Source organism: Pseudopodoces humilis, chromosome 13 (genome assembly GCF_049639895.1).
Source record: "Pseudopodoces humilis isolate 2021_Gansu_Grassland_sample_001 chromosome 13, ASM4963989v1, whole genome shotgun sequence".
In the NCBI taxonomy this organism is placed as follows: domain Eukaryota; kingdom Metazoa; phylum Chordata; class Aves; order Passeriformes; family Paridae; genus Pseudopodoces; species Pseudopodoces humilis.
Genome location: NC_142212.1, coordinates 3,062,067 through 3,080,853, shown reverse-complemented (window position 1 = coordinate 3,080,853; position 18,787 = coordinate 3,062,067). Strand labels below are relative to the sequence as shown.

At 38.8% G+C, this 18,787-nt stretch overlaps 1 protein-coding gene across 4 annotated transcripts in view; it reads right to left on the bottom strand.

Annotated features, from left to right (window-relative positions):
- ATG7 (autophagy related 7) overlaps positions 1-18,787 on the bottom strand; it is an 80,589-nt gene that overhangs the window by 60,625 nt on the left and 1,177 nt on the right. For all 4 annotated transcript variants that reach the window (XM_014260448.2, XM_088061756.1, XM_088061758.1 and 1 more), the window contains exons 4-17: positions 17,713-17,830; positions 16,833-16,910; positions 16,294-16,410; positions 15,599-15,748; positions 15,027-15,115; positions 13,835-13,956; positions 12,653-12,743; positions 11,237-11,381; positions 10,511-10,669; positions 8,122-8,316; positions 5,289-5,492; positions 4,940-5,055; positions 4,237-4,312; positions 3,089-3,169 (exon numbers count right to left, since the gene is read on the bottom strand). In XM_014260448.2, coding sequence (XP_014115923.1) covers positions 3,089-3,169; positions 4,237-4,312; positions 4,940-5,055; positions 5,289-5,492; positions 8,122-8,316; positions 10,511-10,669; positions 11,237-11,381; positions 12,653-12,743; positions 13,835-13,956; positions 15,027-15,115; positions 15,599-15,748; positions 16,294-16,410; positions 16,833-16,910; positions 17,713-17,830 — 1,741 coding nt within the window. The remainder of the gene's footprint in view (positions 1-3,088; positions 3,170-4,236; positions 4,313-4,939; positions 5,056-5,288; positions 5,493-8,121; positions 8,317-10,510; positions 10,670-11,236; positions 11,382-12,652; positions 12,744-13,834; positions 13,957-15,026; positions 15,116-15,598; positions 15,749-16,293; positions 16,411-16,832; positions 16,911-17,712; positions 17,831-18,787) is intronic.

The following is an 18,787-nucleotide window of genomic DNA, read 5'->3' as shown; positions in this document are numbered from 1 at the left end:
CTCATAAATAACTTGCGCAACCCAAGCACTCAGTAAATGTCACAGCAAAAGGGTTTAATGTATTCCTGAGATGGCAAAAAGGGAAAACATCTGCAAGGGCAAGGGGATATCCTGACTGAAAACAGAAATTGTAACATAATGCCAACAATACCATCCCTGATCCCAGGGTCTGCCCTTCGTGACATGCAATGAAACTGGAAAACATTCAACCTTAACCCAGTGGGTAAAAAGGCACTTCAGCAGCTCAAGTTCCCAGCACACCGAGGAGAAAGTTGGGAAAGAACTTGAAAAGTAGCAGAGATCTTTGTGCTGATTTTTCTAAGTGTCATAGTGGGGTAGCTGCACATGAGGATGACTGCAGTAGGGGAAGGAGAGAAATCTCTTTAAGGAGAACAACTCTGATTTCCAGCACGTGGGTGCTAAATTCTAGCTCTGGAAGAAATGTGAGCTTTGTGTAAAAACAGAGGGGTTTTACATCTTTATATCAAGGTTGGTTGGTGGCAATTACCTTTTCTGACATTAAACTTTGGATCTGTGGGGCCTCCTTGTTCCTTCCATCATGCACAAGAAGTCAAGGGGAGCAATCAAAGGGAATTTTCATTGCCTTCATTAAAATAGAAACACTGGCATTTTTGCATTAAAATACATTTATATTTTAACCATGATGATTTAAGGCTTTAACTAGTTTTCTGCAAGGATCAGATCTGTTTCCCAAGGAATTGCAATGCTTCTCACTGTAATATAATGAACAAACAGCCTCATTTAGCTCCCAACAGGGTAAACAGGTTAATTAGCCCAGTCAGTAATAAGCTAAACGTTCTCTCCTATAAGTAAAGCAGTTGTCACAAATAAATATCCATCCTAAAGAACTCTGGAGTCTCCCTTGTCGGTGCCAGAACAAGTTTGGCACCAGAAGAGCTCTCGCTGCTCTCTCAGTGCCCTGAGCTCTGACAGGGATATTTGACATTCCAGCACAGCTTCTGCAGAACCAGAGTAAGACAGAGAGGGAATCATACAAGGAAAAATTGGCCCAGAATAAAAATAGATTGGTTTCCTGCTGCGACCATCCCAAAATTCCTGAACAACTGCCTGCGGGAAGCTTCTCTGGCACGCGGCCTGGGCAGGACAATTCTGGGTAAGGAAAAGTTGGCTGCTTGCATGTCTGGCCTCTGCAGCTTCAAAAGCAGAGAAATGAAGGAATGACTGAGTCAAAATGAAGAGGACTCAGATCTCCAAACATGCAGATCATTAGCAGCTTCTCCTGAGTCCTCCAGCTGGACTGGATGGCTTCAGGATGTACTGGAATTCTTCTAAAATTCCTAATTCATTAGTTTTGTGCTTCAATAGTTACAGAGTGACAGAAGCTCAAGGAGGAGAATGCTGACAATAGAAAAACACAATGGACACAATGCCAGCAAATTCAATTCTATCTGTGCTGAAAGTCTGAGCCCCCAGTAATTCTGACATAGAGCAGGATGAAATGATGCTAAATTACCTTATTAAAAAACAAACCAAACCAAACAAACCCTCACACAGCAAACCAACATACAGACTACAATTAAATCGTAATTGGATTTGTCATTTCCAAGCATCAGCATCAGATTTCCACATAATGCAGGGTGACATATTCTTATGCTAATAAATAAAGTTAGCAAAGTAAACAAAGGCTGTGTTTCTACTGTAAGGAAATCCGTGAGCCAACGGAGCAACCTTTTCAGCACACAAGTAATTCAATCCCCAAACCACATGAAAAGTGATCTCTCTGGGAATAGCACAGCTGCTAAAATGCAAGGCAGTTTTTATTAAATCATCAAGTCTGTTTATGTAAAACGGGGCTCTCTTAAAATGACCTCCAAGAGGAAATGATTTGCTAAGGAAAAATTGATCCCCACATTGAATTTATCTGCGTGGATGGACATTTTTATTGTTCTTACATATCAATGTTTCCTGAACTGGAGATAAAGAGAAAATAAGAGAAAAAGAAAAAAGCTGCTTCTAACAGTTTAAATTCTCCACCATCAGGGTTTTAGCTACTGCTGAGCTTTCAGCTCTTCAACAGGGTAGATAAAACTGCTGTTATTTTTAGAAACACCCAACTTCAGTGCTTCAACTTTTGAAGAGAAAATGCACATTAAGAGTCCTTCAAAACTTGTCAGATGTACCCAGACAGTCCAGAGGGGAAAAAGGGGAACACTGAAGAAGAAGAAGATATTGTGCAAGCTCTCCTCAAGCTCTCCTAAAGATGCCAGTGCCCCATTATTTTTTGAGGGCTCTTTGAAAGGAGGATGAGTGCACTGAAAGGAACAGAACGAACTTCCTGCAGTCAGTCTCCAGGTACAGGAGAGTGAATAAATTAATGGCACTCCAAACACTTCAAACCACAAGTCAAAAACCCTCTGAATCTCCCTGCTGAGATATCCCAGAGAAAACTTCTGGAAGTTGCACTCCATGGCCAGAAGAAACTTGCCAGAGGGAACTTTTCAAGGCCACAGGAGGGGGAAACAAAGCAAGAGCTGCCCCAAAGAGCCAAGAAACAGCTGGGAACTCTGAGGTGACTCAGGACTGGCAACACCAGCAGCAAAATGAACAATCTGCTCAATAAAGAAATGGTAAGAAGCAATTTTTTCCCCTCAATTGTTCATTATTTGTCTGTTTTGATTCACAAAACAGAAATTTTGACTATTTCGCCTATTTGGAAAGGCATTAAGCTGCAGAAGGCTAAAGGGATATTTATTCAACAGACATCAGAAAGGGTTTCTTAAATAATACCAATCTCATTCCTTCCTATAAAGCTGAAAGATAATGACAATATTTCTGTGATAAACCTTTCAGAAATGTCTTGGCCAATCTCTGCTTGGATTCCTCAGCTGATGGCAGCAGCTCTGCGGAAATGACAGCGCAGCATGCTAAGAGGTGATGCCAAAGAAATTTGGAAAACAGATAAAAAAAGAAGGCTATGAGGGAAAAAGAACTTTAGCTGAAGCGAGAACAGATTCCAAGCCCTAAGGAAGTCAGAGAAAATGTCAAAAAGTTCCCCAAAACTGACCTAGAAATATAAAAATAATAGAAAGCACAAACTCAGCCCTACCTTGGCTGAACAGGCTGTGCACTTATCAAATGCCAGGCTGACTGGAAGAACATTATCAAATCTGGATAAAAACCCTCGGATCTAGAAGAAGGAAAAAAAAAAAATTACATTACTATTTTAAACATTTCCAAAATTCAACATGAACTGGACACATACATCCCATAAAAGGAACATCTATCACATTCTATCAGTCACTCTCAGTAAAACTTGCAGTGAATTCATACTGAGCACATATTACTGCTTTTTTATCTACAAATAATGGCACAAGTGCATAATGCAGCATCATTTCCACCAGAAATGGAGGCACAGCACCATCTGCAGTTGGCCTTTTCTGAGTGCAAAGTTCCATGAAAAATAAAAAGTCATTGTGTGACCACTTAAACATATTTTTTCCCGTTTCTATAACCTATATTCTGAACATTTAACAGCTGTGAATTCCTCAATTGTGATTTTAATATGATATTATTAAGAGGCAATTTTAAACTTTGCAGCAGGGTTTGGTCACTTCAACTGTGAACTCTTTGGAGTATTGATCATCCTTTTTATTCTGTTTATTGCAATGAAGAGATATCACCAGGAACAGAACTTAAGTAATCCTGCAACACAAATAATAATACCTCAATTTTGAAATTTTAAAACTGAATTTTTGAAAAGCTGTAACACATTTGTAAGCAGAGTTTGGGTTGAGTTGAAGATAAAAGTGCTGGATGATACCAAAACAACCTGAATATTTAGTAATAATAATAATAATAAATAATTAAAATCAGCCCACTCACATAATAATTAGGAGTTGGCTGATTTGAATTGTTTTCAAACTCTGAAGAGATTTCAAAAGTGAACTTTAGGATGCTCATATTGGCAGCTCTGTGGGAGAACAGAAAAGTCAGAAATGGCTTTATTTACATAATTCCTGCTCCCAACAAATTCCTGCTCAGTAGGCAGCAGGAATTTTGTGTCCATGAGTTGCACAAATGCAATGCCAGAACACCCTGCCTGGGCTGTGTTTATTGATAATATTGATATTTGTCTTTTAATAAATATGGAGAGTCAGTCCTCTGGGGAATGGAATCAGATTGTTTTCAGGAGACAACATCTGTGATAATCAGCTCCCAGCTCTTAAAGAACAGGTTTTCTCACAAATAATTTACCTGGTGAGGAACAAGCCCAAGAGAGGTGGGTGGTTCATTCATTCTGTCATCACTGCTGCTGGCCACAGCATAGCCACTGCCAAAAACCCAACAGGGAGAATTAGAGCAAGGCAACACACTCAGAAGTTCCAGTCAGCTTCCAGGCATTTTGCTACAGCTTAGAATGAGGCAAGGAATCTATGTGGAAAATCTGTTTCATAGGAACTAAGATTCAGCATGATAAATATATATAAATCAGTCTGAGACTCATCTTTAACTCCTAAGTCACTTTTTCTCTCAGGCTTTAAAGAGAAAACAAGCCTCACATTCAAGGTGCAGAATTTCAGGGTAATTTCTGTACACACACACCGAGTTTTAAATAAAATTTGCAACACAGGGCTTATCTTGAAACCCTTCATGTGCCAAGAGCTCCTCATCACACTTAAACACTGTGCAGCAAAGGAAAGCCACGATTACTAACAACAACATTTTCTTCTTTTGAAAGATTCTTAATACTTTTCTGTGGTTAACTTCAGAGAGAGAAGGAAAAACTCAAGACTTGATGAAGCAGCTCCCTCAAACACTGCACACTACATTAATTTACAACATTACCCCTCACAGAATTATCTGTCTCGAGGTGTAATTCCTCCTCCTCCTCCCCACAGATTTGATGCCATTTGTCTGATTTCTCAGAGAACACCTCAGAACAGCAGCAATGGCTCACCCTTCTGGATGCTGCAGGACAGAAACCATTAACTCCACTGCCAGGGCTCCAGCCACCATGGCCAGTCCAGGCCGACTGACCGTGCACTGCTGGTCCAGTGTCCGATCCCTGGTGGACTATAAACACAGACAGTTCTGAAGGGAAGGAAAAAGAACTCCAAAGTAACCAGCTGCCCTGTACAAAACACCTCTAGTGCTGTGCAATTCGTATCTGTGATCTTCCCAATAAAAATCAGCTCTTTCTTTACCTCATGTACATCAACACAGAGCGGATCCCTCTATGAAACACCACTAATTCATGTCACAACAAAGGAGAGGTATAACCACCATTTCCACGAGGTTCTACTCACATCCCCTGGTGCCACAACATCATTGCAGAAGTAGCAGCCCAGTTTATAGCCAGGGATATTTGAGAAGAGTGAGGATCCCAGCAGGTCAGAAGCAGCAGAGGCGTTGCTGAAACGTGAATCACCAGATATTTGCTGTTTTGGTTTCTTCAGGCCGTGTCTCATAACAACAAAAGTGTCAAACCCCAAGGCAGCATTGATGACCAACTGTGAACAATAAAAAGAGAACAACAGATTTTAAGTGAGCCAAAATGGGAGGGGAGGGGAAAAAAAAAGCAGCCTCGGGGGTTTTTATTTACTACAAATGCCAAAAATCCCACAGGCTGCAGATGGAGGAGCAACCCATTAACTGCACATTGACCACCTTAGTCATGAACAACAGAGTTTCTGAAAGGTGCAGAGTCCCAGATGCCAAGCACTTAGGAAAAAACAAAACCAAAATAAAAGTCTGTTTCAGAAAGTCATGAGCCCTTGTCCTTTTCTGTGCCTTTCAGGGCAATCTGATCCAAATGAATGACTCCCTCTAGTTGTTACACAAACTTGTGACAAAAAAGCAACAGCAACTTCAAGCAATGAAATGCCATCTGTTATCCAAACCAATTTCTGCTCAGTAAGGAAAGCAATTAATGATTACTTATGGGCTTCATCTGCATCTGCTTAGTCACATGGGGAGCAGGAGCAGCTGTGCTGCACAATTCCTCTGTCCTCATTTTCCCCTTTCCCTCCACTTTGTGGCAAGTGCACAGAGGATTCTGAAGTACCAACACAGTAACGACTGCAGCCAGTCAAATATAAATGAAGATGCCCTGCTGCATCTGCACAGACTGTTGAGAGAAATTCTGGTGCAGCACTTCCTCGTTTTCCATTCTTCCAGCCAGGAATTATTTAAAAGAAGAACTCTGAGGGAAGCTCTCTCAAGAATTAGTCATCTTAATTAGGAAGCTTTGAGTCCCATCATCATTCTTAGTATTTCCAATTACTTCTGCATATTATCTTTCAGCCTTGGAGTAGTTTATTTTTCCTCAGTCCTGAAGTGGAACCCTGCTGTTCAATCTGTCCAGGCCTACAGCAATTAAAAAATTGCATCTTCTCACTGCATCTACCTGAAAAACCTGAATATGGTGTTCCACTTCCAAAATATGAGTAAGAGCTGGTATTAGCAGAAATTAATATTATTGTTAAACAATTCCCACTGCAATCAACTGTTTCTCTCTTCTCATCTTATTGGCAGGTAACTATTTCATTCTAACTGAGCCTTAATTAAAAAATATCATCTGGTTTTGATAGAGACTAATGGAAAAATACAAGAAACAAATGGAAAATTAGCTTTTGGCATGGATAAACAAGAAGAAGCAACAAGCAAATTTTAACAAGCTCAAGCACTCAGCAGGAACAGAGATTTAACATCTGCCATGAGGATTTAGCATTTGAAGGCTTTGTTTGTGTGAGGTGCTTGTTTTGGGGAAGGACTGCAGGAATGGCACAGCTCATCAAGGTGCTCGGATGATGAAGTGAGGAGAACGACTCTTCCTGATACCCACAGCCCTGGTTTTGTGGGCTTCACACAAATCATCACCCACCATGTTCTTTATTTCCTGTGTGCCTTTTTGGGACCTGAGATCTGCAGGTGTCACACAGAATCACATTTGAAGCAGAGCTCTCATTGAGTGTTTACCAACATAAAATACTGAGCATCTGTTTGGGCACATCAAGATTTCCCTGCTGTGTTTTTGCAGTGACAGGGAATTCCATCTCCTCAGATCAAAGTGATGCTATCAAATCAACCAGTGTGCAGACACACTACAACACTAAGGAACAGAGAAATGTCACAAAAAAGTTTCAATCTCTCCTCAAAATTATTTGAATGCTGCAAGAAAAATGTAGAGGGGCACTGCTGGCTAAGAAAACGTGGAAGTTTTGGAGCTCATAAAACCACTCTATCCTGATTGAACCAGACAGGATTCATATAAAATATACACATATAACTCCATGTATTGCTGAAAATTCCCAACCATCATTCATGTGGAAGAGCAGGCTGACCCTGACACTTTTAGATTTCAATTTTGAGATTTTAAAATGGAATTTTTGAAAAGCTGTAGCACATTTGTAAGCAGAGTTTGGGTTGAGTTGAAGATAAAAGTGCTGGATGGTACCAAAACAACCTGAATATTTTGTGATGATAATAGTAATAATAACAATAACAATAATAATAATAAATAATTAAAATCAGCCCACTCACATAATAATTAGGAGTTGGCTGATTTGAATTGTTTTCAAACTCTGAAGAGATTTCAAAAGTGAACTTTAGGATGCTCATATTGGCAGCTCTGTGGGAGAACAGAAAAGTCAGAAATGGCTTTATTTACATAATTCCTGCTCCCAACAAATTCCTGCTCAGTAGGTAGCAGGAATTTTGTGTCCATGAGTTGCACAAATGCAATGCCAGAACACCCTGCCTGGGCTGTGGGTTGGGTTAATATTATTTATATCTATTTTTTAATAAACATGGAGAATCAGTCATCTGGAGAATGGAATCAGATTTTTGTTTGGGAGACAACAAGCCTTGCAAACTTGCTCTTCTTGTCATTTCTGTGCTGTTTAAATATATTTATACTGCTGAAAGCCCACAGGTGCAAGCTGCAGGAAGGCCAGGAGGATTAAGGAGGACCTGATGAAGATATCACACTTACACCTGAAGCTGTAAATCAGTGAAGCTCTCACTAAAGGGACACTGATCTCTCCAGTGGCAAAGGGAAGTTCAAAGAAATAGAAGTGCATTGCTCAGGGCCAGAAATGCATTTAAAACAAAGGAAGAAGGAATGGATTAGTGCAACACCTTCCTCTTGCTGGCTGCAATGACAGCAGGCAGCCAGCGGCTCTCCCGAGTGTCCATCAGCAGGAAAACAACGTCGTGGCCATCAATGAGCTCCTCAAGCTTGGCCACATCCTTGCGAGCCTGGGCCATTGTCACCTCGGAGAAATTCACAGGGTGGCCTGGCATGGGGATGCTCATGTTGTAGCCTTCAGAGCTCTGCAGGGAGACACAAAATCACACCTTCAGAGGGTAACCTTGGGACTGAACTGGCGTCAAATTCAGTACAAATCAGAGTCCACATTCAATTCCTGCTTGTCAGAATGGCAGCTCTGCTCTCCCCACCTCTCTGGGGCAGTGCTGTGCACTGCAGCACCGTGCTGGAGTTTCTCACTCTGTATTCATACACAGCAGACTCAGCAAGTCACAAGAACAGAGCAAACTGCTCCTGATCCCAGGGCTTACAAACATCACCCCAAAGCCAAGCTGCCACTTTTACATGTGATTATGAGCTGTGATTAAAACTTGTGTCCTGGATTCTCTTTCCAGCCCCTTCCCACACGATTTGAACAGGCTGCAGTTTGGATTTCTGCCACTGAACATCATCTCAGCCCCAGTCAGATGTGCAGTATCACACTCTGCTCTTCATTTCCAGTTCCTGAGAAGAACAACCTCTGATGATTCCCCTGTAATTCCCCAGCCATGTGGGAACCTGAGACAGCAGAAAGCACTTCTGTGACTTGTCACTGCAGAGCTGGAGTTTGCAGTGCTGCTTGCACTGTGCAGATGCTGGAGGACTTTGTTCCTGTGGCAGGAACATTTCCCTCTTCCAGCCCCTGACTTGGGCAGGACATACTGAGAGCAAATATTGAGCCAAATAAGCATCTACACAATGCATGTACAATGCAAACAATGAATTCACTCCTTTGGAAGTGTGTCAGCACAATCTGCCAGCCATCTGCTGGAAGGGAAGGATGGATCCCTCACTTATGCTACAGAACAACAAGCCTTGCCAAAGCCTCCCTGCTTGGCAGGAAAAATCAAAAACCAAAATGTAAAAACTGGATGAACCAAGCATGAAATTCCATGGGAAGAGAGGAAAGGAAGGTTGGTGGGATGTGCTTTTGCACAGACCAATTAATTAGCAGCACAACTCATAAATCCAGGTGAGTCAAATAACCAGGAGGGAGAATACACATAAATATCCCTGAGGATAAAAAGAACCAGGCCCATTTAGCAGCTTGGAGAAATGACAGTGGGTAATAGCTGCATTAACCATACCAAAGGATACACCTTTTCTTCCCCTCTGTGCCATCACCACAGACATCAGGAAATTACTGGGGCAGGCTTTAATTTCAGTGCCATTATCTCCTCCAAAAGGTTGTGGTAGGAATAGAAAACTTAATCCATGCTGTGCCTGAGTAAAGTATTCATGGATAACTCATCAAGCCTGTGCTGCAAAGTGCTGATTGATTAGATCAGCTCGACTGACACTGCTGGCGATTTAGGAGGGCAATTTTTGTTTAATAAATGAAAATAAATAAGCTGGACATTAGCTGCACCAAAAACTGCTCTGTGTGGTTTGTAAATACTCAAATCCTACCAGAATTCCAAAAAAAAGCTCAATCCAGGCAGTGCAGCTGTAGCAATACAGACAAGCCTGGCAGCTTCAACAATTTTATTTGAATAACTGTCCCTCAAAAAATAGACAGCAGTCACCAGCCAAAGCAGCTGAGGTGAACTTTGGCAGCCAGGAAATGGCAAGAAAAGCTCAGAGAGCACATTGGTATTATTTTAAGGAATAGTAAATGTCCATATATATCCCCAAAGAAAGACCCTGCTCATTCCACAGAATCTCAAAATCTCAGGAATCTAAAAAGTTTTAAAATTATCCAAATTATCTATAATATTTAGTTATCATCCCATAAAATATTAGAATGACATTAAAAAAGGGGACTATGTATTGTTCCCTTTGCTGGAAATTTAAAACTAAGCTGTTATCTTCTAGTGTAGAAAATCAACTTAGAGAAGATTGCAAACTTGGGGTCTAAAACATAATAGGAAATCTCAAAAATACATTTATTACTTCTCTCAAGACCTGCTCCCAGAGGAGACAATTAATATGTCTGACCTGGCATTACTCACAGCTCCTTAGGACATCCCAGCCAGGAAAAAATTTTCACTATCAATAAGCTACAAGACCACTTAATGATCCTTAATTACATTTCATTACTACAAATACTTACCTCAATAAAGTTACCAGGAGCAGAGATTTGTAGTAAAATATTTCAGTAACCAAGAGAACACTCGTGTAGCATTTTTAACGTTCAACTACTAGAACTTGGAATAGAAATTGAATTATTTTATTTTATTTTTTCTGCCAGTGATAGTAAGATGGAGATAATGATCTTACCACTCCTGGGAAGATTTTCTGCAGCCTGTCTGCTGCTGCCACAGCCTTGGGCTTGCCCCCACTCAGGCAGTCCTCGAACTCGTAGAGCGGCTGCCGCACGGGGTTGGAGTAGGAGATCTTTGCATTGTCCACAAAAGTGATTTTCCTCACACCCCAGCCCTAAAGGAGAGCAAAATTTAATAAAGATAATTACAACAGCCTTGGGAAACCTTTCTGAGGAATGCCACATGCTCAGTGTTGAGTTTTGTTCACTTTTTTTAAGCTACAAAAGCTTTTGCAGTTATTCAAGGCAACTGAAATAAGGGAAGAGAAAATTTGGTTGGTCCAAATATAGAATTTAACAGAAATCTCTCAAAATTCAGTGGAATGGGGTGAACATCCCTGAAAGGAATTATCAGCACAGCTATTTCAAATACTTCAATGTGAATTTGGTCTTTATAGATTGTTAATTTGTTTCAGATTTTTTTTTTTAAATATAAATTCAAAATATTCTGCCAAGGTTTCCTTACTATCTCGTATCAGCAGAATTTTAGGTATTTATTTCCATTAGGTACAGATCTCACCTCTTCCCTGCAATTTATAATAGTCAATAACTAATGTGCATTCTGTGTCTTCTGATGCAGAGAATGCAATTTGTCTCTGATGTGTCATGGCAGCTGGACCAAAACATAAAAGAAATACAGAATTTATGAGAAACAGGAGATTATTTGTAAGTTAAGGGTTTACCATCAAGGTCCTTGCAACACTACAGCCCAGGGTGCCAGCTCCCAGCAGCAGACACTTGGCAGCCACAATCTTTTCTAAATCCAGAGTAGGCACCAACCTCCAGCACATCAACTTCAAATTCAGATCCACGGATGATTCTGCCAACCTGTGCCATGGAATAAACAATAACTTCTGAACCCTCCTGTGCTTCTCCAATAAATGAATTACTAAATTAACTCAGCTGAGATATCAAATTCTTTTTTTTTTTAAAGGAGAGAAGGAATTCAGCAATTTAACACAAAAAAAAAAAAACACAGACAAGAGCTTCTGAAAAAGTATCAATCCAAAACTAAAATTTTAGTAATAACATTGATGCAAGCATGAAAATAAAAATGGTGTCTCAGCCAAGATTCCTGTTAAGCTGAGTGCCAAGACAGATAATTTCTCTATAAATTTTTGTTTCTTTTTTAAACTATCTGGTTTCCTGTATCCAGTTACACCTGCCCTTAACATGAAATATTCCACTTGTGCCCTAAAGCATGTGGGCAGCTCTTTGTGGAAGCTGGAGAAAGAAAATGAAGAAGGATATCTGTGTTCAGACAAGGGGCAGATTTTTATATCCATCAGAATAGGGAGTGTTAAAACTCTCACCAAGCCAGGCCATCACAGCTCTCAGATTCCTGCAAGTTTTATTCCTCACACATCATAAATAAAATCTTTTCAGCATCCAGTAAATTACTCACCCAACAAAGATTTAAGCAGCAATTGTCAAAGCTGACATTTTACCAACACCTCTGTGGGGAGCACTTATATAATTTACAAAAGTAAAGAAGGTCAAGTTACCTATAGAATTAAGAACTCTGAGTTGAACTTTACTGAGTATCTGTGAAGACACTGAGAATTTCCACAAATGCTTGACAAAAATGACTTTGCTTGATGGGCAAAATGTGAACCTGAACCATCAGACCAGCAAGTTTTCCCAAGGGAAGGACACAGATGCAGACACTCTGTAACCTCATTATTTTCAATCCATTGCCCAAATATTATGTGCAGAATGATAAAAATTATTAAGGTCACATTTCCTGAGCCCTTTCCTGTCCCACTCTGACAAATCCCAAAGGATGAACTTTCTCCCATACTTATTTTCATTAACACCATGCAAGTTAAAGAATTCAATGAAATTACCACAGGCCTGTAACACTCTGACCTACATTTCTCTCAGTTTTAAATAAATGCATTCACAATTTTCGACCAGAGTCCAAAATTGCCAAGATTTCTGCTGCAGGCAGTGCACTGCTCTGTAAATGTCCAAAAGGAAAATCCAAACAATATCAGTGTATGTTTTACTGCATATTCTTACCTATTTCACATTTCAACTTGCTATGGATGAAAGCCAAGTAAAGAAAATGATGGGAATTTAAAAGATAAAAACCAAACCTCTTTGGATCCATGCATTCACTGAGATTCACCATCCTTGGCCCCATGCCTCCCTTTTGGTTTTTCTCCCATCCAACAGCTTTTGGACAATCTGTTTGAAATATTTAAAACATAACAAAAAAACCACCCAAAAACAACAACAACAAAAAACAACAACCAAACAAAAACAAAAAACCCCCAAACAAACAAAAACAAACAAAAAAAGCAAGAAAAAAAAGGAAAGAAAGAATGAAAACCTTAATATTGGAGGACAGAAAAAAAGAAGTTTTGTTGGACTTAACCCTGTTGAAAAAAACCTTATTTTAAACCTGCCAGTAAACAACCTGCATTTTAACAACCTGCTATACAAACTGTGCTGCTTACATCAACTGGAATTTCCTGGAGAATTTCTTTGCTCTCAGCTGTCCCCTGTGCTGCTTTTTTGCCTGTTCAGCTTCAAACCCAGCACAGAGCTGGCATCATTCCCCCTCAGATCTTTAATGTCAAGCTCAGCAAATTCATAATTCAGTAAATTTTTCCAATTTCAGTCATCATTTCATAGACCCCATCTGCAAATTCAGTGGAGAATTATATATCTTAATTATATATAATAATTAAATATTTTGCAGCAATGACACGTGAAGCATTCAGAACTTTTCTGCCCGAGAAATTTTGGGATACTGTCCTGTACCTAGAAATTAAATCTGAGATTATGTTTTCACATTTTCATGTCAACTGTTTTAAAATACACCTGGATGTGTCACTATGGGATTAAAGGAACTATTCCACTCTGGGGCAGGTTTTATATCATTTTAGAAATTCTCCAGAAATTTTGCATCCCATAAATTCAGCATCACTTTTTTCCTACCTGAGGGATTGTATACAAATTCAACAAGAAAAAATAAGACAGATTGCTGTTTTATTGTATTTTCTACGACACCAGCAGGACTTTTTTTGGTTTTCAATTTGAAACACAAGTCCAGGAGGAAAATCTTTAGAGAGAATATTCCCTCCTCTTTCTTTCTTTCTCAAAAAGGAAGCATTTCCTTTAGAGGCATTTAACAGAAATTCAAACAATTTAAAATCCATTTGAAATAACTTAGCCTAAGTAAGGACTTTGAAGCAGTAATTTATTTTGCCATCTCAGCAGTGATTAAGAATGAAAAAAAAAAAAAAAGGAAAATAATGTTTTGAATGGATTACCTGGGCTCAGGGGTGTCTCTGGCAGTTTGATTTCAAAGATGATGCTGTGTGTGATGTCTCTCACCCCTTGCATGGTCCTGTCTCTGAAACAGAGCACTTCAACCCTCTGCAGAATGCTGCCCCTGCCGTGGAAATAAAAGATAAATAGAGACAGACATGCAACTTCTTTAATAGAAAAGGGAATTGTTTTTACCACCACTTCCCACAGGTTTAGTCCTTTACAGGCTCTGAATGAGGCTTTTTGTCTTGGTACTGAACACTGTTGTCTTTAGCAGGTGTAGAAAGAGAAATCACTCCTAAAGTGTAAGAAAATGACTGCTGTGGTGTGCAACAGCTCCAAAGCAATGCCACTGCCAGCCTGTCCTTGCATTTACCCAGCCCTGGAAAAACTGCAGATTTACAGGAATAGAAAGCAGAAAAGCACCAGAGCACACATCAGGTGGGTGCTGGGACTTTGCTGTGGCACCAAGATGCTCTGAGTTCACAATAGATGCAATTTTTCCTCCTTGTGATTCAAACCCCCCCAAAAAAACTTGACAATTTTAGTGCCTAAACCCCTCAGAATGCCAAGGCTGTGTAAATGTAACACTCAAAACTATGGAAGTGAAACCTAATTACACATTACCTAATTAATGTTTTTATAATTTTTTATATATTAAAAATTATATATATATAATTTATAAAAAATTATATATATTAAAAAATGTAACTAATTACAAATTACCTAATTAAATGTTTTTATAATTTTTTTGATCACTGAAATCCTTTCTTTCAAAATCCAGAGTGTAAAACTGTGTCTTGCCTTCCCATCTTCTCCCCAACAAAAAAATTCAAGTGGTACAAGAAGAAAACCTAAGAATATCTGATTTTTAAAATGTAAGTCTGCTATTGCTTGATCCTAATTAATTATATAAATTCAGAGTATTTAAATGAGATTTGACACAGCTGGAGGGTATTGGCAGGGTGTGAAGCTGCCATTTCCAGGTGCATGCATCCATGTGAGGATTAGGATTCACAGGAATTTGTGATGGACAGAGTAAAAAACAGAATAATGCACAAAACCAGAATCACTCCAGGTGGGTAATGTCAAGGGAAAAAGCAAAATCTCATGAGTGAAATGCCATGGGAAGAAAAATATCTCATTTAACATCAACCAGTACATAATCTTTGTGGGAAAGAATAAAATAGATACCATTTGTGGGCTGCCAGGATCAGGAAGTTTCTCAGGGGCCATCCTGGATACTGGGACAAATTACAGGGATCATAAACTCCAACTGTCACCTGCAAATCAAATTGTTCTCCATGAGAAGTCACCTATCCACAGTCATGCAAAGGTTATTTGGCATTTTTAAATAAAAATTCTGGACAGGGCAGGTCTACACACACACATTTTGTGTATTTATATTTAATCCATGGTCACAGCAGGTTTTGCTCAAGGTTTTGCCACAGCTTTGAGATTTATTCAGTTTGGTCTCTTTAGGGACACTGGATGTTCACTGCAGTAAATGCATTTTTATTACCTTAAAAGCACAATTATGAGGGAAGCCCAGCAACTGAAGCCTTGCTCCATCCCAAAATTCTGCATTGATTCTGGGAGGATCAAAAAGTGAAAGGGCACAGGCCAGCAAGAGAACAAATCAAAGGGAAAACACCATAAAAATCACTTTACAGCCACCTTCAAGACACAACCACTGTGCCCAGCTCAGTATTAAAACCTCAAACCATTCACAGATTAACCATAAAATGATATAAAATTCTCATTACCTTTCTTCCTTGGTCTTGAAAGAAGCCATCCCACTTTTTCAGCAGGGATACAATGACAGAATTATCATGATACTTAATTAAAAAATAAGGCAGGGCTGTCACCCCCTCCTCCTGGCAGAGGTCGTCGTAGGCTTTCTGCAGGGCTTGGATCTGAAAGTGGAAAGACAACTGAACCAACAGCTTGACCAATTCTGAACTGAAATATGAAAGAAACTAAAGACTGTTTAACTCTTCTCCTAAAAATAAACAAATTAACTTCTTCTCCTTCTTGTCTAATCATGCATTTTATTAATAATTTTTGTAATTTTAATGAGTTGGCTCACTCAGGGATGTCCCTTTCAAAAGGTTTCTTTTAAATGAGTTTCAAAACCAAAGCCATATACATAACTACATATTAATTTTTATATACAGCTTAATATACATATCTCAAAAATAAATATATAATATATAGATTAGCATAATCACCTCTTCAAGAATTTTTTGCTAGATCTGCTTCTAAACAGACAATTTAAACAATCATGAAACAAATGGTAAACAGAAAACCAACATGGAAATAAAAAAAAAAAGTGAAGATTTAAAAAGAAATTAGAATCTCCAAATAATTCAGTTCATGGTAACAAAAAAAAAAAAAGAGTTTTAAAGCTCACAGCAGTTCTCAGTATTGCAGAATTCACAATGTTTAGGATTTTGAATACCTGATTTAGTGAGAACCTGTCCCCAAGACACACAGGTTTCTGAGTTAAATGAATTCCATCAGGGAAGCAGAGAGCAGGGTAGCAAAACCAGTAATAGAAATGATACTTTTTTAAATCCTAGGGAAAAGAAATTTGTCTAATTAGATAATAAAGAGTTATATCAAAGTAAATTATATAATACTAATTAAAATTAATGGTTTATGATTTTAACCATGGGAACCACAGGTATCTTTACCTCATAATGAGTTTAGAAAATCAAAGACTTCCATTCTCTGTAAATGTTTTTTATGTGTGTACAATCCTTTAGGATTTCTTAGCTGGAGCACTTATTAAAACTTTCAATTTATTGAACATGAAGCAGCTGCTCTACTTTTACTGATATCTGTAAGGCTATCAGTTAATCTCATACATTTGTAGAAAATAATACAAAAATATATTAATGCAGCATTATTATTAATACAAAATATATTAATACTCCTAAAAACAAATTACTTTGCCACTTCCACTACAAATAGGAGGCACAAATTATCTGTACTCACTGCAAATGTCAGCAGCAGGAACCTGTTCAAGAGCAGGGGGTTCTCCAGAGCAGCTCCAGATTTGATTGATTCCCAGATCTGCCATGGATTGTGGGGACAAGGAGGAAAAAAAGAGGCAGAGAAACACCAAGAGAAGATGAGAACAGCTGCAAAAATCTGTAACTCTTCCAGCTAACTTTAAAGTCTGGAGATAAATGTTCATTGCCATTTTTTTCTAAGTGAATTTACTCATACAATTATGTGTGATAAAAGGATTTTAAAGGTCAGGCAACAAGGAATTACGAGGCCATAGGAATGCAAAAATTCCTAGTTTGGAGTGAAGCCATGCATCAAAACTTTGTCACTCAAGGCAATTAATTAAAAGAATCAAGGACTGGTCAAAGTAAAGCATCTTAAATTTGACTTTCACCTCTCCCCAGGCCATGACATTAAATTAAGTGGTGCCAGTGCAGACAGACCAGCCCCTCTCACCCATCTTTTTCTTGATTTATCTCAGGCTTCTTGCTGCTGTGGAGCTTCCCTGTCTCTTTGTCACACGGATAAACTGCAGTAATCTGAGGTTTAAACCAGGCACTGCTGGTTTTTGGGTATGAAGACAAATTTTAAAAATGTGCTCTACAGAATTCAAGTCCCTGGCAGCTCCAAGAGCATTGTAGAGCTTAAAATGGGATGAAGTTCTCCAAGTAGGATTAGTTATCAATAATTAAATTAGGTTCTATTCTCTTGTAGAGAACAGCAAGAAGCAAACTCCAAGAATCCAGAATAAGCTAAATCCTGAGCCTGCTCAGGACTGGAGTATCTCTAAATTTGAGGCAGAGTGTAAAGCACTTCAAGTGGTAGAAAGGATTTGGAAATGCTGTTATCTGATTTTACATCTTACCTCACTTGCTTCCTTGTCCAGAAGTGATTTCTTATCACAGGATTTGAAAGACTCAAAAGTGTTGGTGTTATACAACGTTCCAAAAGCAGGACAGCAACGTGCTGGTATTGAAGCATTCCTGATAAAAACAGAAGGAAAACTCTGGGAATTAACACAATCACCAGCAGCAGTAGCTATCTGATGGTGTAAACTTAAATTATCAAATGATGAGCACAGCAAGGAAATTAACACCACCTCTAATGAAAACATCTTTATGAGCATGGATGAATAACCAGTGCAAACACACACCTCCATCATGGCTTCAGAAATACATCTGGCATCTCTGTGTGTTCTCCAAGCAGAGTGACACTAAACCAGGGATTGAAGCTTTTAAATTCTGCTCAAACAGGAGCTACCTGAGGCAAATGGGATTTGCACTGGGAAAAACTAATTTAGGCTGAGCTTAGATGCCAGTGTTGTACCCACATGAAGAGTTAGTTAAAATCTGATGTTTAAAACACATCCCAGAGGAAGCCCAAACCAGACAAAAGATTGAGCAGCTTCTGTAGTTTGTAGCATCATCAGCTGGAGAAGCTGCTGCCTATAAACAGCATTTATTTTATAATTAATTAATTTTAAAATTTATTTATAAATTTATTTTTGAGATAAATTAGATAAAAACCCTCCAATCTTCCCTTAATTTACAGATCTCACTGATTTCATTGCCTCCTTTGACACTGTTCTCAAAACCTGGCATTTTTCCAGTCACAACAGAGAAACACTTTGGAAGAGGTTACAGTGTAACAACCAGGGACTGTAAAAACAATTTGAAATTCTAATTAAAGCTATAAGGGAAAGAGTCAAACGACTGAAAAAGCCTCCCTAATGCAAAAAGCTGAGGAAATGAAAAAAAAAAAAAAATTATATAAACATACATGCAGAAAATGAATGAATTTCAGAATTCAGAATATTTTAAATTCAGCCAGAAGGAGTTAATTTTTTGTGACTCAAAGCAGTCTCTGTTATAGAGTTCATTAAAATGTTATTTATTCTCATGTAGAGTTTCTCTAACAAATAAATCAGTTTTATGCCAGGA